This window comes from Myotis myotis, unplaced genomic scaffold (assembly GCF_014108235.1).
Source record: "Myotis myotis isolate mMyoMyo1 unplaced genomic scaffold, mMyoMyo1.p scaffold_m19_p_1, whole genome shotgun sequence".
Taxonomy (NCBI): Eukaryota; Metazoa; Chordata; class Mammalia; order Chiroptera; family Vespertilionidae; genus Myotis; species Myotis myotis.
The window spans coordinates 132,110,445-132,137,847 of record NW_023416313.1 but is presented as its reverse complement, the minus strand read 5'-3'; the positions used below and the strand labels follow the sequence as shown (position 1 = coordinate 132,137,847).

The 27,403-nt window shown below is 42.2% G+C and overlaps 1 protein-coding gene across 1 annotated transcript in view; it reads left to right on the top strand.

The window, feature by feature from the left end:
* Positions 1–1,787: 1,787 nt before the first annotated feature.
* The window catches only part of CCDC3 (coiled-coil domain containing 3), a 126,835-nt gene continuing 101,219 nt past the window's right edge, over positions 1,788–27,403 (top strand). Inside the window, exons 1-2 of the mRNA XM_036352568.1 lie at positions 1,788–2,424; positions 4,775–4,949. Coding sequence (XP_036208461.1) covers positions 2,045–2,424; positions 4,775–4,949 — 555 coding nt within the window. The 5' untranslated portion in view covers positions 1,788–2,044. The remainder of the gene's footprint in view (positions 2,425–4,774; positions 4,950–27,403) is intronic.

Sequence of the window (27,403 nt, the reverse complement as noted above, 5' to 3'; positions counted from 1 at the left end):
AATTAAAATTGAAAGTGGGTGCAATCATCATGCTATTGAGAAATCTCAATAGTAAATGGGGTCTTTGTAATGGTACCAGATTTATTGTCAAAAGATTATGACCTAACATTATCGAAGCTGAAGTATTAATGGGATCTGCAGAGGGAGAGGCTGTTCTGATTCCAAGAATTAATTTGTCCCCATCTGACACTGGACTCCCATTTAAATTGATTCGATGACGGTTTCCCATGCTGCCAGCATTTGTGATGACTATTAATAAATCACAGGGACAACTCTAGACAGAGTAGGCATGTTCCTACCTGAAGCCGTTTTTGCACATGGTCAGTTATATGTTGCTTTTTCTTGAGTTTGAAGAGCATGTGATGTTACAATTAAAGTTCTAAGTACTTCATCACAAAGGAAATTAGTCAAGAACTCTGAAAGTGTTTTCACTCTTAATGTGGTGTACTGGGAGATATTAGAATAAGTTTAATCACTTTATCAGTCATTGTTTGCTCACTGTTGTTTTTATATCATGTTTTTGTTGTTTTCATATCATGTTTTTGTCGTTTTTATATCATGCCTCTTTTGTTGTTATATCCTTTTGATACTGTTTATTTATTAATAAATGTATATATTATTTTCATATACATTTTACTAATTTCCTTTCATCTCTCACACTTCTATTATAGAGAAAGGGCAAATAGCAATATTAAAATATCTCTGCTAATTAATTCCCTTTTTAAAAAAATATATTTTATTGATTTTTTACAGAGAGGAAGGGAGAGGGATAGAGAGTTAGAAACATTGATGAGAGAGAAACATCGACCAGCTGCCTCCTGCACACTCCCCACTGGGGATGTGCCCGCAACCAAGGTACATGCCCTTGACTGGAATCGAACTTGGGACCCTTGAGTCTATAGGCCGATGCTCTATCCACTGAGCCAAACCAGTTAGGGCAATTAATTCCCTTTTAATGTGCATGAATTTCGTGCACCGGGCTACTAGTATTTATAAATAACAAGCATCTCGTTTTTCTTCTTTTCACTACATTACAAACAGTAAGGCAATTAGAGATAAAAGGAACTGCCAAGTTTAGAGATAAAGATAGAACTGTCAGAGTCTGGGTCTCCTCAAGATTCACCCATTGCCTTGTGAAAAGCTGTTTGGAATTGACCCCCAAATTTGTTTGTTATGTGGAGGGTGTTGAGAATCTGGAAGCAGGAATTATGTAAATTATGTACTTTTAGAAACATCAGGGTAAAATGGCTTTGTTAATCTTTTATTATGGCTTTTCTAAGATCATGATTAAATAATGAGAAAGAGAGAGAGAGAGAGAGAGAGAGAGAGAGAGAGAGAGAGAGAGATAGTTTATTAGTTCAATCGAATTTCCTAGTTAACCCCTGTGAAGGTCAAGTCAGATTTGATTTCTATGTATTTTGAGTCTAAATGAACTACATAGGAAACATAAAATGAACGAAGAGTAGTCATGCTAAGGAGCAGCAATGATTTTAAAGATGCCACGCGCTTGGAACATGCTTTACTTCTGGAAAGCTTTGCCCCAGTGCCAGAGTGGGGCGCAGGAAGAGGGCTGGGTGGTGTTCCCAGCAGTGACTTTTTCGGGGCGCTATGCACCCCCTTCTAAACACCGCGCCTGGCGGAGCGGCAGCCCCTGCGGCTCCGAGCTTCCTGCGCGTCCCTGGCCCAGTCCCCCGCTCCCGGCCGCCTCCCCGCCTCTCCCGCCGCCGCCCACGCCCCCGCCGCGAGGGGCCGGGCGGGAGGCGGTGGTCGGCCCGCCCCGCGACCCTTTTAAAGCGTCCCGTCCCGGGCGCGGCGGGGCTGGCGAGCCTGGCGGCCGGGAAGCGGCGTGCGGAGGTCCCGGAGCAGCGCGCCGGGCCCAGTGCCCAGGACTGCCTTTCCCGGGCCGTGCGGGCGCTCCGAGTTCCCCGACGCCCCCTGCGCCCCACTCCGCTCTGCGGGTCCCGAGGGCCCGGCCATGCGCCCAAGCTAGCGCGCTCGGGGCGCAGCGCCGACCGGGGCCGCCCCGCCGCCCGCCGCCGCCGGCATGGGGGTGCTGCGCCCGCTGCTGCTCGCCGCGCTCTGCCTGGCCGGCCGGCTCCGACCCGCCCGCGGCTGTCAGCTGCCGTCGGAGTGGCGACCCCTGAGCGAGGGCTGCCGCGCCGAGCTGGCCGAGATCATCGTGTACGCCAAGGTGCTGGCGCTGCACCAGGAGGTGCCCGGCCTCTACAACTCCCTGCCCTGGCAGTACGAGGCCGGCGCGGCGGGGCTCTTCTACTCAGCCGAGATCGAGATGCTGTGCGACCAGGCGTGGGGCAGCATGCTCGAGGTCCCCGCCGGCTCCAGGCTCAACCTCACCGGCCTGGGCTACTTCTCCTGTCACTCCCACACGGTGGTCCAGGACTACTCCTATTTCTTCTTCCTCAGGTGAGCCCGGCACCTCGAACCCACACCACCCCCTGTGCACCTCTGGGTGGCCTCCCGAGGTCACAGTTACCTGGGGCCAGGTCAGGACTCCCACAGAATCCTGTCCCTGCCCTATGAGAATATGCCTTGGGGTCCTCCCCTTACTCTTTATTCGACGTCTCTACGAAGATACCAGGTATCTTTGGCTAAGGGTGGTTATAAAACAGGAATTTCTGTACTTCATGCAAAGAAGATGTTTCAGGCAAACGCCCAAGGGGGTTTCCAATACTTCCTTTGAGTCAACTTAAAAGAAAAAACAAAACTGGATTCAGTGGGAGTAGCTTGGGCTGATGAGGAAGAAAAAGAAAAACCTTTGAAACCAGACTGTTGGAATTCTGGTTCTGCTCCTCCTGATTTTGTGCGAGTTACTGACCTCAGAACCTCAATATCCTCACGTCAGTAATGTGAAAAGCAAGGCTGATTGAGACTAAAACAGAGTAACTGCTGGAAACACCTGGTGCAGGTTAGCTGCAGGGACAGTGCACTCTCTTCTCCCCACCTGCTTGAATGTCAGGATGTGACTGATGCGGAATGCAGACCAGCTGTCCTAGTTTCACTCCTATTCATCGGAGTGACTCATATCAGCTGCCGACAGACCTCAGTGCCACGCTATTCAAAATAGCCAAGATTTAGGGAGGGGAGTGGGCTTCTGGGGGTAAGACCCTGAGTCACAGTGCTTCGAAGAGGATGGAGGTGAATCAGGCAGGAGGCCCTCTCTGACTGGAGACTCCTGGAATCTTGTAAGGTTCCATGAAAGTTGGCCTGTGGTCCAGATGGAGTGCATGTGCATAAGAATTCAGACAAGGGGTTCCACTGAAGTCTGAAACCCGAGAGCAGCAGGTGGAACCCTAAGTGCATTGGTTGTTTCCGATTGCAATAGGAGAGTGATACAGAGCAACTGAGAGAAACATCAAAATGGAATCTAACATCTATATTCAGAGAGTGAATTAACCAAAGTTGTGATTGGTACTGCTTCTAATCTGCCCAGTGTGTGCAGTAGCAATAAAGATATTTGAATGACTGTGACCTGGGTCTGCAAATTCACTTTGAGCTTTTGAGATTTCTCTGAGACGGAAAACAGTAAGTTCCACAGAGGGCGTCCGTAAGCCCCTGGCAACACATGTTTTCCATATTGGAGCCAAAATATCTAAGTTTAGAATACATGCGTGCTTTGTTTTGGCGTGAGTGGGTTAGCTAGATTCAATTGAATTTTTTTTCTCATTGCTGGGGAAATATAGTTTCTAAATAAAGTCAGTGTGGACTGAGACTGTACCTTTCTTATACAGGAAAGCTTAGCTCAGATTTTTCATATTTTTATTTAGGGAAAACACTGAGACTCCAGCTATAAAACTACACAACAACAAAACTTTTTTTTTTTTTCCAAAGGAAAAAGCCAGAGTACTTGAGTAGACATCGTTTGTTTGTTTCCCCCAACTTTATCATGAAATAGAGTTTTGACCACTGGCTCTATGGTGGTCAGCCAACTCTTTCATCTTCTGCTCTGATATATTTACAAAGAGTTAGGGCAGAAATACAGAGTCAGTCAGTAGTCTGATAGGATCTCCGTTCCACAGGGCTATGTTGTCCTAAGTGTGTAACAGCTGCATACGAATCATTCCTGCTCTGTCATTCGGGGACCCACTGGGACAGATTCTGGTCAGTTCTCAGTGGGAAGTGGCAGTGGAGACACACTGGTGAGCTGGAGTGTGACTTCCATCACCCCTTTTCCTTTTCATGACTTTGTCTTTCCAACAGGCTACTACACTAGGCTCTATAGAAATGTTAGCTAACATTTATGCTGCACTCACTTCACGCCAAGTGCGTCACTCACATTTCCTAATGCAGCCCTTACACGGCCACTAAGGAGTAAAGTGCTAATATCCTGTTTTTCCAGATTGGAATACGAAAGCAGAGAATTTTAAAAATTTGTTTCATGCCAGGCAGAAGATAAGTAGTAAGGGCAGGATTTGAACCTGAGCCATTCCAACTGACCTTCCTTTCACCAAGAAACAAGAAATACTCTCTATGAGAAGGAATGCTTCTTGGGAGATACATAAATGGGCAAACATACACGCAAGCACGCACTTTCCCCCCTGCCTCACCCAAAGTCATCTTTTTGAAAACTTTAAGAATAGATGCATGTACCTATGGCAGAGAAGTAATTAGAAACAGTAACTCCTCTGAGGAGAGCCGTGTGAGACATTATTGTGTAATTGGCAAGACTGTCAGTCTTCTCTGACTCTTGATTAAAGCTGGTACACCCCATAAAGTGTTTCTTCTACATCTGCTTTTTTTCCTCTTTCCTCACTAGGATGGATGAAAATTATAATCTCTTGCCTCATGGAGTCAATTTCCAAGATGCCATCTTTCCAGACACTCAAGAGAACAGAAGGATGTTTTCCAGCCTTTTCCAGTTTTCAAACTGCTCCCAAGGGCAGCAGATGGCAACTTTCTCCAGTGACTGGGAGATCCAGGAAGACAACAGGGTAAGAACTGGCTGTGCCCTGTGCAGCAGCAAAATAATAGAATAGCCACATCTTGTATGAGTTTTGTGACCAAAGGAGTCAAGAATACTCTTCCCAAAGCCCAGACCAAAGTATTATCCTCCCTGCCAGCAGTTAAAAAACACCACTCAGAAACTTCGGATTCCTGAGGCTTTACTATTGGCATGGGGTTCCTCACAAAGGGAGGGGGCGATATGGGAGGAAGGTTGTACACTGTGCCTCAGTTTCCTCTTCTGTAAAATGAAGACAATTGTAACTTCTACATGCTAGGTCTGATGCAATATGATTTCACTATGTAAAATGTGTAAATATGTAAAGCCCTTAGTGTAGTGCTTGGCGGGGTAAGCACTCTACACATGTGAGCCATTGTGACTGTCATCATCATTATTATTGTGTTGGTGTTGTTATTGATAGCATAGGACTCTAAGAAATTTTCTAAGAAGAAAGAAATGTCCTTAAGGAAATGAAATGGAATAATTATCATAGCTAACACTTCTATGATTTTTCACAATAGTTGTTAAGGCATAGCCAAGATGGTTGGGAAATGTAAGGGTCAGGATGATTTGGGGGATGAAAATATCAAAGGGATCTTCCTATCTGGGGCAGATGCCAGAGTTGTGGGGAAATTTTGAGGACTGTTACTTTCCCAAAGCAATGAAGATGGGCTGATTGTGGAACCAGGCCAGTCCCCTGACTGAGACTTTTTAAGGAAGGTGACAGACTACTGAAGAGAGTTCTGCTGTGGGGATGTGGGTATCCCATGGGAAAGGGACTGTTTTATGAGTTAATGAACATGTTTGGGGGCTTCCTTCCTTCCATCTTCACGTGATGGGTTTGGGCGAAGTGCTCTTCTTTGGTGCATTGTCCTACGGTAGCTTCTTGTTCTTCCAAACTTCCTTATCTTCTGCCCAGGGCTCCCTGGTGCCTGGAGGCCTTCTTCATGCTCTTGCACAGAAACTGTTAGCGTGATGGGCTGGTGCCCAACTAAGGAAAACTGTCTATTTTTACTTCCTGGATATTACCAAGAGGTTCTTCCCTTAGACCTACTTTATTAACAGCAGTCTAGGATTCTCTAACCCAGTGGTTCTCAACCTTCTGGCCCTTTAAATACAGTTCCTCATGTTATGACCCAACCATAAAATTATTTTCATTGCTACTTCATAACTGTAATGTTGCTACTGTTATGAATCATAATGTAAATATCTGATATGCAGGATGGTCTTAGGCGACCCCTGTGAAAGGGTCGTTTGACCGCCAAAGGGGTCGCGACCCACAGGTTGAGAACCACTGCTCTAACCTCTCCTCCATGGTTTGTCAGAATTTTCTGAACACTCGTCCTATATTTTGCTTCCAACATGGTCCCAAGTGCCTGTTTCTTCCACCTTTTTAATCTGCACCAGCATCCACTCCACACTGGCCTGGACCTGCCAAGTATCCCCAGCCCGAGTCAGGTCTTAGCACATTCCAAATTTTTTTAGGCTCGGCCGTTTGATTCTCCTTTTTTGTAGGAGTTTTGCTTATACTCCTAGATCCTTGATAACGATAAATTTATATCAAGAGATCAGCTATTATTCCAAAAATATCTTAGTAGCTTAGTTCCAAATTCTTTGGCTATATAACTTATTAGTCCTATGGTCACATAATGAAGCTATTAACATTTCCTGGAATTAGATTTTCCATCATCTGAAAAAGCAGAACAATAGGACTGTTGAGAATTGCTTCAATGTGAAGGCAGCCCTATTTCTGGTGGTCAGAGGTTGGTCTTGGGGAGAAGTCCTTTTGGCCACTTAGATAACAAATGGAGGGTGTGCTGGGTGGCTCTGAGGAAGTCAGAAGCTTTGGGGGAGGAAAATAGTTGCTCTGGCTCCTGCATAGCTGCGTTTAGAAGTTAGATCTGATGTATTGTGTACTTTTTAACTCCTCTTGAATCCCTTCCGCTTTATCGCTGCCCACTATGAAAGGTAGCACATCAGAGATAAGTTAGCTAGCTAGTTTAGAATTTTATTTTAAACTAAAATTAAGTGTCCTTTTGGGGGCCAGTATTATGATTTAAATTTTATGATGCTCCTTGAGAGATTTTTATGTACTCTGGAGTATTTAAAGTAGTTGTGAATTGATGATCTCAGAGTTGGATGAGGAATTGTGGATAATTACTTGTTCTTTTCTTCAAAAGAATGCTAAACTTTTCCTGCCTTTTCTGTGTGAAGGTGAGCATCACATTGTCTCACCCAGGATGAATATATTATGTCAGATGCAGTCTGTGTTTTTCTCCTGGTGGTCCTTATTTAGGGAGGGACCAGAAGAGCTGTTCAGGTCACATTTTTATTCCAGAAGGAATAGGTCTGAGGACACTTTTGAAAAATCAGAACACACGAATGCTTTGCATGGTCCGAGACCATTATAAATGGGCTGGCTGTTGTACACTACATGCCTTTCATGTTTTATGTGCCGTATCTTAGATTACAAGATCGGCGAGTTCTTGGGCTTTCTAGTGTTTATGCTGTTGCTCTCAGCTTCCAGTCAGCTCTGACAGTGATCTGGCCTATGGTTGTGAAGGCATCTTTTATTCTCTTCACTGATAGTTCTCACTTTATCATGGGGTGGGGGTGGGGGATGGTAGGTGACTCTGGAGTCAATCCAGAGGTTAAGAAGTAGAGGAGGAAAGCACATATAGGGAAGCTTTTGTGATGTACACCCAGGGCCACATTCACCTCATCCTCAGCAGCAAAATCCTCCCACTCTCTGGTCCCACCTTCAAGCGTCCCGCCCGTGCCTCAGTAATTAGAAACATAATCTTTCAAGAGTCGCCAGGACGTCAGCAGTGTTACTGAGTGTTCAGTGCTGCTCTGGTTCAGTGTCTTGGTGCTAATGGGACCTTGGGGATGTCTTTGGCAAGTTGGAGCATCCACTAGATTTCCTGGCAGGATTCTCTCCACACCAGCCAAGGACATCTTTCTTTCTTCTTTTCTATCCTGCTGTGTGAGTATAACTGTCAAAACAAAAGTTGGATATTTTCCCTTCTCTGTAAGTACTGTCCCCTAGGACCAAGACCCAGACTGGCCCATTCTTGTTTAGGTCTGTCACAGAGTGTCATGGGATGGAAATAAAATTCGTGAGAGTCCTCTGCCATCTCTGTTCTCTCTTTTTCAGAATTTGGAAGGATGGGGGAGTTATTGTCTGAGCTGCATTAGAAGGAACATAAATTTGTAATCTGAAAGTCTAGATCAGTGGTTCTCAACCTGTGGGTCGCAACCACTTTGGGGGTCGAACGACCCTTTCACAGGGGTTGCCTAAGACCATTGGAAAACACATATATAATTACATATTGTTTTTTGTGATTAATCACTATGCTTTAATTATGTCCAATTTGTAACAATGAAAATATATCCTGCATATCAGATATTTACATTACGATTCATAACAGTAGCAAAATTATAGTAATGAAGTAGCAACGAAAATAATTTTATGGTTGGGGGTCACCACAACATGAGGAACTGTATTAAAGGGTCGCGGCATTAGGAAGGTTGAGAACCACTGGTCTAGATGGCTCTGCCACTTCCAGAGGAATGACCTTGGGAAGGGCCCTTCATTTCTCACGTCTCTTTTCTCATCTATAAAATGCTACAACATATATACTATCTAAGATTGTTGTAAGGACCTAACTAATTAGAACATATTTGAAAGGGCGATGGAAGGGTTTATTACTATAAATTGATCATTTTAAAGTAAGACTTCAAAATGTCATATTTTAAATGACATATTTTAAAAATTAAAAGCTTCCTGTTATTTCCCAGGGGAGTGGCAGAGTAGTGGCAGCGGTGGTGATGGAATGTGTACTGGGGATAGGAACGGTGACAGACAAGCCATCATATATGCCTCCATTCATCTAAAAAAATTTATTGGATTCTATGAAGGGAGAACTTAAAAGAAAACTCATATACTGAATTATAAACAAATGACATACTCATATGGATTCTCAAATCTAGAAGTCAGTAGAGATTTTCTCCACTTCTGCCTCCCATCCACCCAGTTTTCACCCACCCCCTAAACAGTAGCTGCTGTTATTATAAACATTCATTAAGTATTTTCATCCAAGCAATAATGCAGACATGTATTATTTGCCACCTTTTAAAAAAATTTAAATTCTTTATTGTTGAAAGTATTGCATATGTCTCCTTTTCCCCCCATTGATCTCTCCCGCCCACTCCTGCCCCCTAGCACATGCCTGAGGTTTAGGTTTTAACATACGAATTTTGGGGAATACAAACATTCAACCTTACAGCACTAATGTTGAACATCTTTTCATATTATTTGCCACCTTTTTAAAACATATTTTTGATTTCAGAGAGGAAGGGAGAGGAGAGGGAGAGGGAGAGAGAAATATCAATGATGAGAGAGAATCATTGATCGGCTGTCTTCTGCATGCCCCACACTGGGGATCGAGTCCTCAACTTGGGCACGTGGCCTGACAGGAATCAAACTATGACTTCCTGGTTCATAGGCGGACACTCAACCACTGAGCAACACTGGCCAGGCTTATTTGTCATCTTTTTATACCTCAATTTTTAAAAAAAATATATTTTATTGATTTTTTACAGAGAGGAAGGGAGAGGGATAGAGAGTTAGAAACATCGATGAGAGAGAAACATCGATCAGCTGCCTTCTGCACACTCCCTACTGGGGATGTGCCTGCAACCAAGGTACATGCCGTTGACCGGAATTGAACCTGGGACGCTTGAGTCTGCAGGCCGATGCTCTATCCATTGAGCCAAACCGGTTAGGGCTGTCGTCATCTTTGACACAAACGGCAGCGCACTATACTTCGCTTTACCTTGCTTTATTCGCAAGGATGTCTTGATCTTTCCATATGAATGCATACAAAGTTGCTTTAAATAGCTGCATAGTATTCCATCATATGGGTGTGTCACAATATAGTTAACCAAGTTCCCTACTGATAGGGAATTAGGTTGTTTCCAATACATTGCTGTTATAAAGAGTGGACATGCAAATCAATAAACATGATACATAATCTAAACTAATTGAAAGACAAAAATCACATGATCATATCAATAAATGCAGAAAAAGCATTTGACAAAATTCAACACCCATTTTTGATAAAAACTCTCACCAAAATGAGAATAGAGGAATCATCTCTCAACATAATAAAGGCCATATATGACAAACCTACAGCAAACAGCGTATCAGTGGGAAACATACTCTTAGGAAAAACCATTTCCCTAAGAACAGGAATAAGACAGGGATGTCTGCTTTCACCTCCCTTATTCAGCATAGTACTGGAAGTCCTAGCCATAGTAATCAGGCGAGAAGAAGAAATAAAAGGCATCCAGAGAGAGAACCAAGATAGTGGCATAGGTAAACGCCTATACTCGCCGCCTCCTACAACCACATCAAAATTACAACTAAAATACAGAACAACAATCATCAGAACCACCAGAAATCTGGCTGAATGGAAGTCATACAATTAGAGAAGTAAAGAAGAAAGCACATGGAGACTGGTAAGAGGGGTGGAGGTGTGGAATGGGCTGGTCCGACATCCACGTGTGCTGTGTTTTTTTTTTTTTTTTTTTAATCGGGAGGGAGATTGTCTCTGAAGAGGTCTCCCCTGAGGAGCAAGGGGTCCAGTCTCACACCAGACACCCATCCCAGGGCCCCAGAGCTGGGAAGAGAAATTCCTGCAACTACAGGCTATAAAAACAAGTGGGGATTGTGGCTGAGTGACACGGAAGCTGCTGAAGATGTAGGTGTTCCATTTAAAGGGCTGGTACACAGTTTTACTTGGGCTCCCAGCACTGGGTGGCTTTGGGGGACCCAGACACATATGGGGAAGAACTGGATTGTTTGGCATCGGGGTAAGAACTTGGGGGAGGCTTTCTCCCATATGGGAGTGCTGGCAGGGGTTATTGTTCCTGTGCTAGGACCTCTCCTGTCCCAGGGCTGACTGGCAGTCATATCTGAGTCTCCATCAGCCTGGAGCATGTTGTTTGCTCCACCCTGGGGATTCCCTGAGACCCTGCCACATCCAATTTGCAGTTCCACTCAAGCTGTTTGCAGCAGCTTTTCCATATGAATGGTCTGTCCTGGCTCAGGCTTCAGACTTTGCTAAAATCTCTCAAGCAAGCTGCAACTGGTAACAGTGTGCCCCAAACCTGTCAATAAAAGGTCCAAGATCCAACACTAGCATGAGCTTTCCTTGCTTCAGAGCTAGGCCTCACCGGGGCATCTGCAAACCCAATACAAAATAGTGATTAGCAGCCATCTGCAGATCTCTCTGTAGCTTCGGCTGGGTGGCCCCAGGGAGTGGCTGACTTTGCACCTCCCTGGAGGACCCAGAATCAGTGCACCTGGTGGACAGCTTCAGACCATAGCAGATTACTACACATCCACAAGCAAAACACTCAAAAGGCGACTCAGTGAGCACCAAAGCTCTATCAAGGCAAGTCCTGCTCCATATGGATGTTTCCTGCACAGCAGCTCTCCCACTGTAGTTGCAGCTGCTCCCCATAGCCCATAGCCAATTGGACTCTAGGTCAACTTCTCCCAGTGACTCCAAGAGCTATCAAGGTTCAACTACCATAAGACTGTGCATAACCCACATAGGTGTGCACCTAGAATGCCTAGCTCAAGTGACTGGGGAGGCTGAGCCACCAGCCCCTAAGGATACCTACTACACAAGGCCACTCTACGAATTCCAGGGGACATAGCAGCTCTACCTAATACATAGAAACAAACACAGGGAAGCAACCAAAATGCGGAGATAAAGAAACATGTCACAATGAAAGAAATGGAAGCAAATGAATTACTGGATACAGAGTTCAAAACCATGGTTATAAGGTTACTCAAGGATTTTCATGAGACTCTCAAGGATCTTAGTGAGAATGTGAAAGACATGAAAAAGGACCAGTCAGAAATGAAACATAACACTAACTGAAATAAAGAATAACTTACAGGGATTCAATAGTAAAGTAGAGGATTCCAAGAATCAAATCAACAATTTGAAATACGAGGAAATAAGAAAGACCCAATCAGAAGGGCAAAAAGAAAAAAGAATCCAAAAATATGAAGATAGTGTAAGGAGCCTCTGGGACAACCTCAAATGTACCAACATTCGCATTATGGAGGTGCCAGAAAGAAAAGAGAGAGAGCAAGATATTGAAAACCTATTTGAAAAAATAATGACAGAAAATTCCCTTACCTGGTGAAAGAAATCAACTTCCAAGTACAAGAAAATCGACTTCAGAGTGTCCCAAACAAGAGGAACCCCAAAAAGCCCACACCAAGACACATCATAATTAAAATGCCAAGGGTTAAAGACAAAGAGAGAATCTTAAAAGCATCAAAAGAAAAGCAGTTATTTACCTACAAGAGAGCGGCCATATGACTGTCAGCTGATTTCTCAACAGAAACTTTGCAGGCCAGAAGGGAGTGGCAAGAAATATTCAAAGTGATGAATATTAAGGACCTACAACCTGATTACTCTACCTAGCAAAGCTCTTATTTAGAATTAGGGGTCAAATAAAGAACTTCACAAACAAAAAGCTAAAGGAGTTCATCACCACTATTTCAACACTACATGAAATGTTGAAGGGTATTCTTTAAGAAAAGAAGGAAGAGGAGGAGAAGGAAGAAGAAGAAGAGATAAAAATATGAACAATAAAATAGCAACAAATACATATCTATCAACAATTGAATCTAAAAATCAAAATAAATGAACTAAATAAACTGGTGAATAAAATATAATCATAGACATGGAAACATGGAACAGACTGATGAATCTCACAACAGGGGAGTGGGGCAGGAAGAGATTGACCAAAGATCTTGGACACAGACAGTAGGGTGGTGAAGGCCTTGGGTGTGGTGGGAACAGGGTGGAGGGGGGCAATGGTGGGAAGAAGGAGGTGCATCTGTAATACTCTCAACAATAAAGATTTTAAAAATGGCATTCAAATTGGAGAGGAGGAAGTAAAACTCTCATTATTTGCAGATAACATGATTTTATACATAGAAAACCCTAAAGGCTCCACCAAAAAAACTACTAGATTTAGTAAATGAATTTGGCAATGTAATAGGATACAAAATTAACACCCAGAAACTAGTGACATTTTTATACAACTAGAGGCCCAGTGCACGAAATTTGTGCACTAGTAGGGTCCCTAGCAGCTGCCGGCTGCCGGCTGGGTACTCCCTTCCTTTCCCCGGCTGCCTGCTGCTGCTGTGGACTGGGGCCTCCAGGCCGCTGCTGAAAAGGCTGTGACCACGAGGGATTTCAGGGTGAATGGACTGCTCCTGCTCCTGAGTTCACTGCTGCTCAGCCTGAGGTTGCAGACTGGTCTGAAGGTGCAGGTTCCCACTGTGCCCATTCAGAAGTTTCCTACTGAAGATGAGCACTCAGCTGCCACTGAAGACTAGTCTGCAGCCCCCACTGCTCAGGTCACCGAATGGGTAGGAACAACTACTGAGTGGTCCTAAGCTGTTCTTCCATAAACTCTTAACAGAACGGAAATAAGGTTGATGGAAAATAAACAGTTTCTAAAACATAAAAAAATAAAATGACAATGAGGAAGCACCTCACACCTGTCAGAATGGCTACCATCAACAAATCAACAAATGACAACTGCTGGTGAGAATGTAGAGAAAAAGGAACCCTAGTACACTGCTGGTGGGATGCAAACTGGTGGAGCCATTATGGGAAACAATATGGAGTTTCCTAAAAAAGTTAAAAATGGAACTGCCATTTGACCCAGTGATCCCACTCTATGAATATATCCTGAGAAATCCAAAACACCAATCAGAAAGAATGTATGCACCCTTATGTTCATAGCAGCAGAATTTATAATAGCTAAGATCTGGAAACAGCCCAAGTGCCTATCAGTAGATGAGTGGGTAAAAGAGCTGAGGTACATCTACACAATGGAATACTATGCAGCAGTAAACAAGAAGGATTTCTTACCCATTGAGACAGCATGGAGGGAGTTGGAGAGTATTATGTTAAGTGAAATAAGTCAATCAGAGAAAGACAAGTATCACATGATCTCACTCATATGTGGGATCTATGAATAAAATGAAGAACAAAATAGATCCAGAGACACAGAAGCATAGAACAGACTGTGGATTCTCAGAGGGAAGGCAGGGGAGGGTAGATGGGTCGGAAGATTTCAACCAAAGAACTTGTATGCATATATGCATAACCCATATACACAGATAGTAGGGTGGTGAAGGCCTGGGGCAGGGAGTGGGGGCAGGGTAGAAGGGGTCAATGGGGGACAAAAGGGACATATGTAATACTCTCATCAATAAAGATTTACTTAAAAAAACAAGGAGTGTGGATATGTATGGCATTATTCATACATCATTTTGTGGGATTGTTGAGTTCAGTCTTTAGCAAATACTTATTGGGTATCTACTGTGAAGGAGCTACTGTGTTATATACTAGAGATTCTTTTTAAAAAAATATATTTTTATTGATTTCAGAGAGGAAGGCAAAGGGAGAGAAAGATAGAAACATCAAGGATGAGAGAGAATCATTGATTGGCTGCCTCCTGCAAGCCCCCCCCCCCCCCCCGCCCCCGGCAATCGAGCTCATAACCAGGGCATGTGCTCTCACCTGAATCAAACTATGACCTCCTGGTTCATAGGTTGATGCTCAACCACTGAACCACACTGGCAGGGCTAGACACTAGAGTTTCAGTGTTGAACAAAATACAAATTCCCTGATCCATAAAGCTTATAGTCCTAGTGTTGGTGATTGACATAATCAAATGACCACATTAATGACTTTATAATTTCAAATAAAAAATGTTCTAAAAGAAAGAAAAGAAAGAATCAGGGAGTCTGACCTAAATTTAGGGATATATAAAGCCTTCTCTGTTGCATTGATACTGGAGCTAAGAAATGCTGGATGAAGAGGCATTGGGGGAGATGAGAACAATCCAGAGTAGGACAGTATGTGCAAAGGCTCTGTGGTAGCAAGGTACGCGGTGCCTTTGAGGAAATGAAAGCAAGCCTCTGTGACTGGAGCAAAGGTAGTGAATGAGATGAATGAGGAGAGAGCATTAGATAGGACCAGACCATGAAGGGACTGATAGGTCTTGGTGAGGATTTGCATTTTGTCCTAACAGTAATGAGAAACCTTTTATGTTTTGATAGCAACGAGTGATAGAATAGAATTTGCACTTTGAAAGCACTAACTGGATTGGAAGGGATGCAAGTGATGTGGTGAGAACAGGTAGGTTGTTAAAAAGCTACCAGATAGATGCTGGACTATGGGGGAGGCAGTGGGGCAAATAAAGTAGGCAAATTTGTGAGATTAGTAAATAAAATCAGTAGGTGTTGATGATGGTTTGGATTTGTGGGGTAAAGGAGGCAGTCAAAGATAATTCCGGTGTTTTGGCATGTAAACTATGCCAGGACCAACACTGAGAAATGGGAATAGGTTTGGTAGGGGAATTCATGAGTCTAGTGTTGGATGTATTGAGTTGAGGTGGTTGGGTCTATAAGTTTGGAGTTTTGAGAAGGGTGCTGAGTGGAAGATATACCTTTGGAACTGAACAATAATTTGATGTCAATTGAAACTGGATCAAATGAGATTTCCAAGGGAGAGGACGTAGAGAGGAGTAGAGATCTATTGTTGGACTGAGCCTTGTGGAATGCTATCGCTGGTTGAGAAGGAGCAGTCAGAGGTAGAAGGGGAATAGGAAGAGTCCTGGGCACAGCATGTTTCCAGAAGGATAAGTGATCAACAGAGCCAAAAGCTGTTGAAGTCAAGTAAGATGAGGACTAAAAACCCCTCAACTTTGGTGGCCTAACTGAGGACAGTTTCCATGGAGGGAGGGAGGAGAATCTAGATTGTGAGGGTCTGAGGCGTGTGGGTGGACAAGAGGATATGGAGATGGATATGGAGATGGTGAGAGTGGACAGCTCTTCCATGAAGTTTGGCTTTGGGTGGATTAATACATACACAGCTGTAGGTGAAGGGTGCAGAACCAGTGAGGGAGGGGTTTTGTTAGGTTTAAAGATGGCAGCCATTCTAGTTAAGCCACCTTGGTCCCTGTTTTCTCATTCTTCAGACACTGTCTAACCAAGTAGACTAAACTACCCAAAGGCAGGGATATCTGTTTTGTTTACTGTTGTATATTTGGTGGGTTTTTATGGTGCCTCACACATTTGTTAAGTGAATAATGTCTCTCATTCAGGGAGCTCTGAAGTCTAAGCAGGGCTCTTCTCTGCCCCTCCCTCCTCCTTCCCCTGCCTCCTCTCTTTCCCAAGTGATGTGGTGAGAACAGGTAGTGGCTGTTATAAAGTTACCAGATAGATGCTGGACTATGACAGAGTCATTGGTGGGGGTGGGGGTGGTGGGGAGGGGGAGGAGCAAAGTAAACAAAATTGAGAGAGATTTTTATAGGTTACTTACTATTTAAAATCCACATGCTGTAAAATTTACTCTTTTTTCACAGTTATGAATTTTGACAAATGCACATGGCTGTATATTCACAACTACAACCACGATACAGAAAAGTTCCATCATCGCAGAAAACCTTCCGTGTGTCACCCCTTTATAGTCAGACCCTCACCCAACTCAACTTCTGAGAACCATTGATTTGTTCTCCACCACTAGTTTTGCATTTTCCAGAATGTCATATGAACGGAATAATGCAATTTGTTAGTATGTTGCATTTTTTACTTTGGCCTTTGTTTTTTACTTATCAGGATGCACTTGAGATTCGTCCATGTTGTGTGTCAATAGGTCACTTCTTTTTATTGCTGAGAAGTAGTCTATTATAGGAATGCTCCACAGTTTAATTTCTTTACTTACCAGCTGAGATATATTTAGGTTGTTTATAGTATTAGGCTACTGGAGCTTCTATAAACATACATGTGCAGGTTTTGCATGAACATGAATTCCAGTTTCTTTTGGGTTTGCTGAATCATAGGTAAATGTATGTTCAACTTTATAAGAAACTGAAACACTATTTTTGAGAGTGGCTCTACCATTTTACATTCGCATTAGCAATGTGGGAGCACTCCATTTCTGCATCCTCATCAGTATTTGGTGTTGGGTAAAAAAAAGTGGACATTTTAATGGGTGTGTGGTAGTATCTCATTAAAAAAAAAAAGATTTCAGATATAGGTGGGATCATATGGTATTTGTCTTTTTTGTCTGACTTATTTCACTTAGCATAATGCTCTCAAGGTCCACCCATGTTGTCCAAAAGGCAGAATCTCCTTCTTTTTAAAGGCTGAATAATATTTCATAATTAATTTCTTTATCCATTCACCTGTCAACAGAAACAGGTTGTTTCCATATCTTGGCTATTGCGAATAATGCTGCAATGAACATGGGAGGGAAAATGTCCCTCACCTTCACCTAATGATTTCTTTTTTGGGGTTATATACCCAGAAGATGGATTGATGGTTATTATGGTAGTTCCTTTTTTAATTTTTTTTGAGGTAACTTCAAACTGTTTTCCATAGTGGATGTACCAATTTACATTTTCACCAACAGTGCACCAGGGTTCCGTCTTCCTCACGTCTTTGCCAACATATGTAATCTTTTATTTTTTTGGAAAATAGCCATCCTAACAGGTGTGAGGTAATATCTTATTGTGGTTTTGGCTTGCATTTCCCTGATGATTAGTTGGCTATTTGTATGTCTTCAGATCTTCTGCCCATTTTTAAATTGGGTTATTTGGTTTTTTTTGCTGTTGAGTTGTATGAATTCCTTATATATTTTGATTATTAACCCATTACCAGATATATGTTTTGCAAATATTTTTCCCATTCTGTAGGTTGCCTTTTCATTTTGTCGATGGTTTCTTTTGCTGCATAGAGTCGTTTTGATGTAGGCACTTTGTTTATTTTTGCTCTTATTACCCTTGCATTTGGTGTCAAATCATTGCCAAGACCCATGTCAGGGAGCTCACTGCCTACATTTTTTCTAAGAGTTTTATGGTTTCAGGTCTTACATTCAAGTATATAATCCATTTTGAGTTGATTTGTTGTGTACGGTGTAAACAGTGGTCCCACTTCATTCTTTTGTATGTGGTTGTTCAGTTTCCCCGCCATTTATTGAAGAGACTGTTTCTTCCCCATTGTATATTCTTGCCTTCTTTGTTGTAAATTAACTGGCTACCTATGCATGCATTTAATTCTAGATACTCAATTCTGTTTCATTGACCTGTGTGTCTGTTTTTATGCCAGTACCATACTGTTTTGGTTACTGTAGCTTGTAATATAGTTTGAAATCAGGAAGCATGATGCCTCCAACTCTGTTCTTCTTTCTCAATATTGCTTTAGCTATTCAAGTTATTTTGTTTATTTTTTTGTATTCCATATGAAACTTAGAATTATTTTTTTAATTTCTGTGAAAAATGCCATTGGAATTTTGATAGGGACTGTATTAACTCTCTAGATTGCTTTTGGATTCTAATAACCTAGAATCCAAATTAATATTGCTAAAATGTTCCTATATTACATTTAGCAAATACTTATTAATTTTATGTTAATTAAATGATATTAATTTTTCCAATCCATAAGCCTGGGGTATGTTTTCATTTATTTTTGTCTTCTAAAATTTCTCTCATCAATGTTTTTTTTAAAATATATTTTTATTGATTTCAGAGAGAAAGGGAGAGGGAGAGAGACCGAAACATCAATGATGAGAGAGAATCATCGATCAGCTGCCTCCTGCACGCCCCCCCCCCCCCCCCCCCACTGGGGATCGAGCCCACAACCCAGGCATGTTCCCTGGCCTGGAATTGAACCGTGACCTCCTGGTTCATAGGTCGCCACTCAGCCACGGAGTCGCACTGGCCAGGTTCTAATTAATGCTTTAAAGTTTTTAGTGCACACATCTTTTTATCTTCTTGGTTAAATTTATTCCTAAGTATTTTATTCATTTTGATGCTCTCACAAATGGGATTGTTTTCTTGATTTCTTTTCAGATAGGTCATTGTGGGTATAAAGAAATGCAATTGATTTTTGCATATTGATTTTGTATCCTATAACAACTGGATTTGTTTATTAGTTCTAATAGTTTTTTGGGGGGAGCATTTAGGGTTTTATACATAAAAGATCATGGTATTTGCAAACAATTCAATTTCTTTAATAGACAGGACTATTCAGGTTATCTATTTCTTCTGGCCTGTGCCACTACTGCAGTGCAGACCTAGGGTTGGCCTTAGGGCAAGGCTGGGTGAGAGAAAACCAGGGACTTTCTCCATACTCTTCCAGTACACTGGAGCCCTCTTGCTGGGTCTTCTGGATAGATAGGGGATTTTTCCTGGAGATTTTGCTGCATAATTCCATGATTCATCCTCATTTGTTCAGGTCCTATTGCCTTTAATTATTTAGTTTTCAGAGTCCACAGGTAGTTGCTTTTGGTATTATGTGCAGAGGATTTTAATAGTAATCAGGAAAAGTCATAGGCTTCCAGCTTACTTCATCTTGACTGGCACTGGAAGTTGATGTTTCTTTTTGACTAGGCCCATTAAGAACATTTGGTCAAACTTGGGTAGAATATACTGCAGGGAAGGAAAGAACAGTAATCATTTCTGATTATCAAAAGCAAAAGGGAATGGGGAAGATGATTTGTAGTTTTTAAAGTGAGGTTTGGATGAAGACAGTCAGAACTCGGTTTATCGAGATCTTCTGTGCTGCCCTAGAAGTATTTGATTTAAAATGTCCCTGGAAGTTTGCTGAGACAGTCTAGTTTCCCAGGCTGTTTGTTAAGAATATAGACCCTTAGGGATGGAGGAACATAACTTCAGTTTAACAGATATTTTAGCACCTGTATTCTTCTTTGACACATCAAAACTCCAAAAAGTGGTATTTTCATAGAAGTTAGTTTCACTGCAGAATCTGAAATTTTATCAATGAACTTTTTGTATTCCTATATGAAAATCCATTAGTCTGTCATGCACTTTGGATTTTTTTTCCCAATGCATGATTTTGTAACATGGTGAATTTACCATTTAGAAAATTCAGTTATACAGATTTTGCATATGTTAATTTATATGATATTAATCTGTACCTTCTGCTCAATTTTGTTATAAACCTAAAACTGCTCTAAAATGGTATTTAAAATTTTTTTTAAATTCTATTCACTAATATTCCATCAATGTCATCAAGAAAGTCTTTTAGCATTGGGAAAATGTCAAGCACACAGTGTCAAATTTTCTAAAATTCTAGAACAAATACTGGTAGTTATTTTCTTTGAAGTGACAGGCTTACTTTGTCCATTTTCAAGAAAATGTCCATAAATACTCAAATCTGAATAACTCTAGTTTGTCTGTTGTTTATTCTTTCCAGTAAAAACAGTATTTCATGGAGAAAGCCACTATTTCAGCTCAGAACTCAGTCACACAGTGCTTTCCCTTAACAACCATTGCTGGGGTCCTGCCCCAGCAGGTCCAGGGGTCCCCAAAGGTGTGGACGGAGTCGGCGAAGAAGGAATGACCCGGAGGCAGCGTTCAGTTGACCAGCATGGTTGGGTTCTCTCGCCTGGTTCTATCTAGGATCTCCAGTCAGGTTCTTTCGCCAGGTTCTATTGCTAGGTTCTCCAGACTGGTTCTGTCCAGGTTCTCCAGCCATGTTTGGTCGCCAGGTTCTGTAGCCAGGTTCTTCAGCCAGGTTCTATCTAGGTTCTCCTGCCATGTTCTGTCTAGGTTCTCCAGCCAAGTTCTGTAGCCAGGTTCTGTCCAAGGTCTTTTGCCATGTTCTCTTGCTAGGTTCTGTCTCTAGGTTCTGTGTCCTGTTGTCTTGTTACATCTGTATTTATACCAGTTGATTTTAATCCTGTCAATTTCTATTGCAAAGGTTAGGGCGTTTCTTATCTCCATTCCAGGGAGTAAAGATTATATAGCTTAAGCGTGATTGTTTGTAGTTAAAGTGATTACCCGCCTGGCACTTAGTTAAGGGGTTTTATCCCCTCCCTGACTTCAGGGAAAAATCCCTACCTGGGGAAACAACCTTTCTCGGAGAGGTGACCTTGGTTAAAACACATAGCGCTAAGGGGAGCAAACATATTAAGAACAGTATGCTATATACGCCAGATCCCTTGAAACATATGCTGTGCAGATGTTTCTTCCCTGCAGGGACTGTGTCAAGCAGCAAGGATGGACCGGCTCCCGGCAAACCATTGTACTTTGAAAAGCAGCTGGGGTGCTTTATGTGTGCTTCTGACCCTTGAGTAAACATGAGTAAAACATGTTTACTCAAAGGTCAGTGTTTAATGAATGATTTTTACTGTTTCATCAGGAACATTCTTAAATTAAATTGGCTTTTCTTTTTTCCCCACACAAGGCACTGAATAATATAATGCCTATTAGTATAATTTGCTGTCACTGCCTTGACATGCTCTATGTGCCAGCAGTTTTATTCACCTTTGTTTTTGCACCAATAGTGCAAATGTCAACACAGTAAAAAATACATCTTAGTATTATTCCAAAAATAGTTTTGATTTCACGAACCCCCTGAAAGGATCTCAGGATCCCCCAGAAATTGTAGACTTCAAGAACCAACTTGGTGATAGGAGAATGGTACAAGAGAAGGTGTTACTTGAGACAAACACTCAAAGTTAGGGGCCATTTTACAATCTGAGCCATGAAAGGGGGATGTGTGACCTCATAATGGGGCCCAGAATTTCAGAAGACATGGAGTAAACATTGATTGGGATGATTTCAGCCTTTGGGCTTCTAACATTGAGAATAGTGGGAAATTGCCTAGCTAGAGTTGGACCAGATTGTAGAGGGCTGTGGATACCTTTGGAAAGAATCCAGTGCTGGGATTCAGGAGAATCTGGATTCTAATCTGGACTGTCCTTACTAACTAATATTAATCTTGGGCAAATCCATTCACCTTTATGGATCTTTGTATTAAGCACGTAAAACATGCTCAATAAATGTTTTGTTTGTTGAAATTAAATGATTTTATCTCTGGAAAATTATGTGGTAATATTTTATTTTTCTGAGGGTTCTACAAACACTTTAATTATTTCTGATATTAGTAATCACAGTTAAGTGAACTGAGGCCTGATAAGTGAAATGGAATGTGGGTAGACAGTGATAGGACTAAAAGTGAGACCATGGTCTCCTGACTTTAAGTCCATTCTATTTTTGGCTCACTGGTCTTCTGCCTCCTACACTGGAGAGGCTTTCTGCTTACAGAGTAACTGTTACTTCCCTGACCCACTTCCTACCTGCTTTCCTTCCTTTATCCAGCTGGTCTGGTTTTGTCCTCCAATTATGCTATTAGTACACACTTTTCTTTGTGTCACTTACCACAAATAATGAATTATGCAAATATTGTTTTAATATCTATGGCCTGGAACCAGGGTGTAAATTATATATAAACTCCTTATTCATCATTATATTCTCAAGACCCAGCAGGATTCCCTCACATAGCAGGCACTCATACCAATGAAAATACGGGGATTATTACATATCCCATGGGTAGTGTGGGCAATAAAGCTCTAGGAAGTCAGAGCAGGGAGGGAGTAGAGAGGCCTTGAGTATTCCAGGAAGATCTCAGAGAAGAGGGGGGCTTGATCTAGACCTTGTAAGATGACCTATACTATTTTCACGGTGCTTTTAAGGTTTCTATGATCATGTAATTCATTTACTTCTTAGGTGAAGGCTATTACTCTACTCTCAGGTTGTCATTACTAGGCCATTTGTTTGGCCAAATAGAGCCAGAGCTGTGAAGTAGGTAGGGTGGTGGACTTTTTCTTCCTTCCTGCCTTCCTCTATGCATATTTATTGAACACCTACTATGTGTTAGGCACTGGGAATACAAAAGAGAACAAAAGTAAACCTCTCTCTTCCCTCCTAGAACTTACATTGCAGTGGGATGAGGGAGAGGCAGGCAATATATCAGTCAATGAAACAAATGTCAGATAGTGATAGGTGTTTGGCAAAGAATTAAAAGAAAGTAATATGATAGGAACTGGTAACTACTTTGGTTGAGGTGAGAACACACTGAACTTTGAATGACACATGGCCAGCTAAACAAAGGTCAGGCAGAAAAGCATTCCAGGTAGAAGAGAAAACCAATGCTACTGGCCAAGACAGGTGCCTGGCACACTTGAGGGCTGGAAAAGTATGTGTGAGCATTGTTGGTGGAGGAAGAATGGAACAAGATGAATTTGGAGAGGTGAGCAGGAGCCACACCATTTAGAACTTTCTAAGCAAGGATAAGATGTTTAGATCTTTGTGCTTTGGGAAGCCATTGAATGGAGTGTTATGATCTGAGGACTAGAGGCTCGAGTGAGGGAATAGATAGCAGTGGCACTGGGAGAAATGCCTGGATTTAGGATATATTTTGGAAGTGGACATTTTCCTGTGTTCTTCCAATTTGTCCTTGATCAAATGTCTTTTAAGACATTTATTCTCTGTCCTGTTCCTACAGCGCTTCAGCCACTTCCAACGTGTTGGCTAAACACCACATCTTGTGCTGCAAAACGTTACACTTCCTTTGTGAAGATTTGAATTTTAATAATGAACCTTCTTAAAATTAAGTTTTAATGTGGCGATTTGCAACTTGGTAGGGCTTTTGAATGAGTCTTGGGTTCTAAACCTGAATCAGTATCAACTGTGACTTTGGAAATCACTGAACATTCTGAACTCAGTTGCCTTACCTGTAAAATGGGTCTAATTATATCTACTATGCCTCATTCACAGCACTGCATTGAAACCAACTGAAATGACATTTGAAAGTACAAAGTAGTGGATATGTGTGAAACGTTTGTCATGGCTCATATATCTTCACATGTACCCATTCTCCTTCATGAGAGTAAGAATAAAAGACCTTAAGACAGACCGGATTTTATTTCACCAACAAGGATTTTTGAGTACCTCCTACATTCTTAGCATTGTGTCATGTATTATGGAGAATACAGTAGAAGGGCACCTGGTGTTTGAACTCCAGTATGTAGTTGGAGGAATACAATTAACCCACATGAGAAGATGGATACTGCTTCTGGGCCTCATGAGGAGGGAAGGATTAGGATAGGAGGAGGGAAGAGAAGAGGATGAATTCAGATAGAGAAGAGCAAGAATGAAGATCCAGAGATGATAGTTGAGGTGCATGGAGGAAAATAGAGGACCAGTGAGGATACATATGTGGTCCACACTGGATGTTCTCAACTTGTTTTTTTTTAATTTTTTATTAATTAAATCTTTATTGTTCAGATTATTACATTTGTTCCTCTTTTTTCCCCCCATAACTCCCCTCCACCCAGCTCCAACCCCACCCTCCTCCCTCACACCCCACCCACTGTCCTCATCCATAGGTGCACCATTTTTGTCCAGTCTCTTCCCGCATCCCCCTCATCCTCTTCCCCCCCAAGAATAGTCAGTCCACTCCCTTTCTAAGCCCCTGATTCTATTATAATCACCAGTTCATTCTGTTCATCAGATTTTTCACTTGATTTTCAGATTCACTTGTTGATAGATGTGTATTTGTTGTTCATAATTTGTATCTTTAACTTTTTCTTCTTCTTCCTCTCCTGAAAGGATACCTTTCAGCATTTCATATAATACTGGTTTGGTGGTGATGAACTCCTTTAGCTTTTTCTTATCTGTGAAGCTCTTTATCGGACCTTCAATTCTGAATGATAGCTTTGCTGGATAAAGTAATCTTGGTTGTAGATTCTTGGCATTCATCACTTTGAATATTTCTTGCCACTCCCTTCTGGCCTGCAAAGTTTCTGTTGAGAAGTCAGCTGACAGTCGTATGGGTACTCCCTTGTAGGTAACTGACTGTCTTTCTCTTGCTGCTTTTAAGATTCTCTCTTTGTCTTTTTCTCTTGGCATTTTAATTATGATGTGTCTTGGTGTGGTCCTCTTTGGATTCCTTTTGTTTGGGGTTCTCTGCGCTTCCTGGACTTGTAAGTCTATTTCTTTCACCAGATAGGGGAAGTGTTCTGTCATTATTTCTTCAAATAGGTTTTCAATATCTTGTTCTCTCTCTTCTTCTGGCACCCCTATAATTCGGATGTTGGTACGTTTGAAGCTGTCCCAGAGGCTCCTTACACTATCTTCGTATTTTCGGATTCTTTTTTCATTTTGCTTTTCTGGTTGGGTGTTTTTGCTTCTTCGTATTTCAAATCGTTGACTTGATTCTTGCGATCCTCTAGTCTGCTGTTGGGAGTCTGTATAATATTCTTTATTTCAGTCAATGTATGCTTAATTTCTAGTTGGTCCTTTATCACAACCTCGAGGGTCTCATTGGATTTCTTGTAGGTCTCATTAAGTTTATCGGCAGTTTCTAGAAAATTCTTGAAAAACCTTAAAAGTGTGGTTTTGAACTCTATATCCAGTAGTTTTCTTTCCTCCATTTCTGTCATTTGTGTCCTTTTTCTTTGTCTCCGCATTTTTTATGCTTCCCTGTGTTGATAAGGTGGTTTTCTGTGCTAAGTGTCCTCTAGGGCCCAGTGGCTTAGCCTCCCCAATTACCTGAGGAGGACACTCTTGGTGCCCCCCTTGTGGGCTTTGTGCAGAGTCTTGTTGTAGTTAAGCCTTGATTGTTGTAGATATCACTGGGAGGAATTAACCTCCAGGCCAGTTGGCTGTGAGAATCAGCTGTGTCTGTGGTGGGAGAACTTCTGTGCTGGAGACACCCCTCCGGGGCAAGACTTGCTTCAGTGGGGCTTTGGTGCTCACTGAGTCTGCCCCCTGGGTGTGTCCTTTATGGTTCCACGAGCTGCAAACTGGATTGTCCCACTCTGACCTCTGGGTACACTGGCTCCTGGATCTCTAGGGAGGTGCTAATCTAGCCTCTACCTGAGGCTATCCAACAAAAGCCTCCCTGCAGGGCTTGGGCGGGGCAGGTCCCATGGGATCAACAGGGCGGGCCTAGCAGTTATGGCTGCTCTCAGAGGCCCAGCTTCTCAGTGTCTTGGCAATCGCTGCAAGCCCCTCTGAGAGAAAGCTACCCTCGAGTTCCGACCGATGCCAGACAGTCCCGCTTCTCCCGTATGAGTCTGGGTCCCCAGAGACTCGCCCGGAACTGGAGCTCAGAGCCTGAGACTCCCTCCTGATTGAAAACGACAACCGCGCCCTCAGCCGCCAGCCCACCCCATGTGTGCTTCTGTACCTTAGTATTTTACTTCCGCACTGCGCCTCCTCTGAGTCTCGGTATGCTTTTCTCTTTCCTTCTAGTTGTAGAATTTCCACTCAGCCAGCCTTCCTGTGGTTCTGGATGATGTCCGTTCCATCTTTTAGTTGTATTTTTGAAGTGGTTGTTCGAGGCAGCAAACTCCGGTGTTTACCTATGCCGCCATCTTGGTTTTCCCTTGACTTGTTTTTGAGTATGGGCATTCACAGTAAGAGGAGAACTCCCTCCTACACATAGAGGGGATGGTTTGTGGCTGACTGTGCTGGCTGTCATTTCTTTTCTACTTTTGCCATCAACTATGAATTTTATTGAAACACAGCAATTATTCTTAAACATTGACTAATGCTTTACTATATAATTACTGAAAAAAAGACTTTATTTTGGAGTAAATATAGATTCAGTGGCAGCTGCAAAGAAATGGAGAGAGGTTTTTGGTACCCTTCCCTCATTCTCCCCTATGGTGAACATCTTATATAACTATAGTACAATAGCAAAACCAAGTAATGACATTGGTAAAGTCCACAGAGCTAATTCAGGTGTCACCAGTTATACATGCACTTCTCTCTCTCTCTCTCTCTCTCTCTCGAATTTTATGTGGATACATATTTTCATCTTTCTTTGGTATATACCAGTGGTCGGCAAACTCATTAGTCAATAGAGCCAAACATCAACAGTACAATGATTGAAATTTCTTTTGAGAGCCAAATTTTTTAAACTTAAACTATATAGGTAGGTACATTGTTATTAACTTAATTAGTGTACTCCTAAAGCTTAGGAAGAGCCACACTCAAGGGGCCACAGAGCCGCATGTGGCTTGCGAGCCGCAGTTTGCCGACCACGGGTATATACCTAGGAGTAGAATTGCTGGATCATATGGTAACTCTATGTTTAGCCTTTTGAGAAATTGCCAGTGTACGAGGGTTTTACTAGTGTGTAAAACTCTAGACAAGTTTGTCACATGTGTAGCTTCCTGTCACTACCACCTCAATCAAGATATAGACTGCCCTATCACCCCAGGGCCTCTCGTGCTACCCCTTTATAGCAACACCTTCTTCCTCACCCATTCTTAAACCTTGGTGGCCACTAATTTGTTCTCTCTAGAATTTTATTTCAATGGTTGTATAGGTAGGACCTTACAGTACATAGCTTTTTGAGATTGTCTTCTTCACTCAGCAAAGTTCCCTGAGGTTAATCCAAGTTGTTGTCTTTCTTTTGATTGCTGAGTAATATTTCTCATTATAGGTGTGCCATCCTTTGTGAAATCACTCACTGAAGAACATTAACTGCTAGTTTCTAGTTACTAGCTA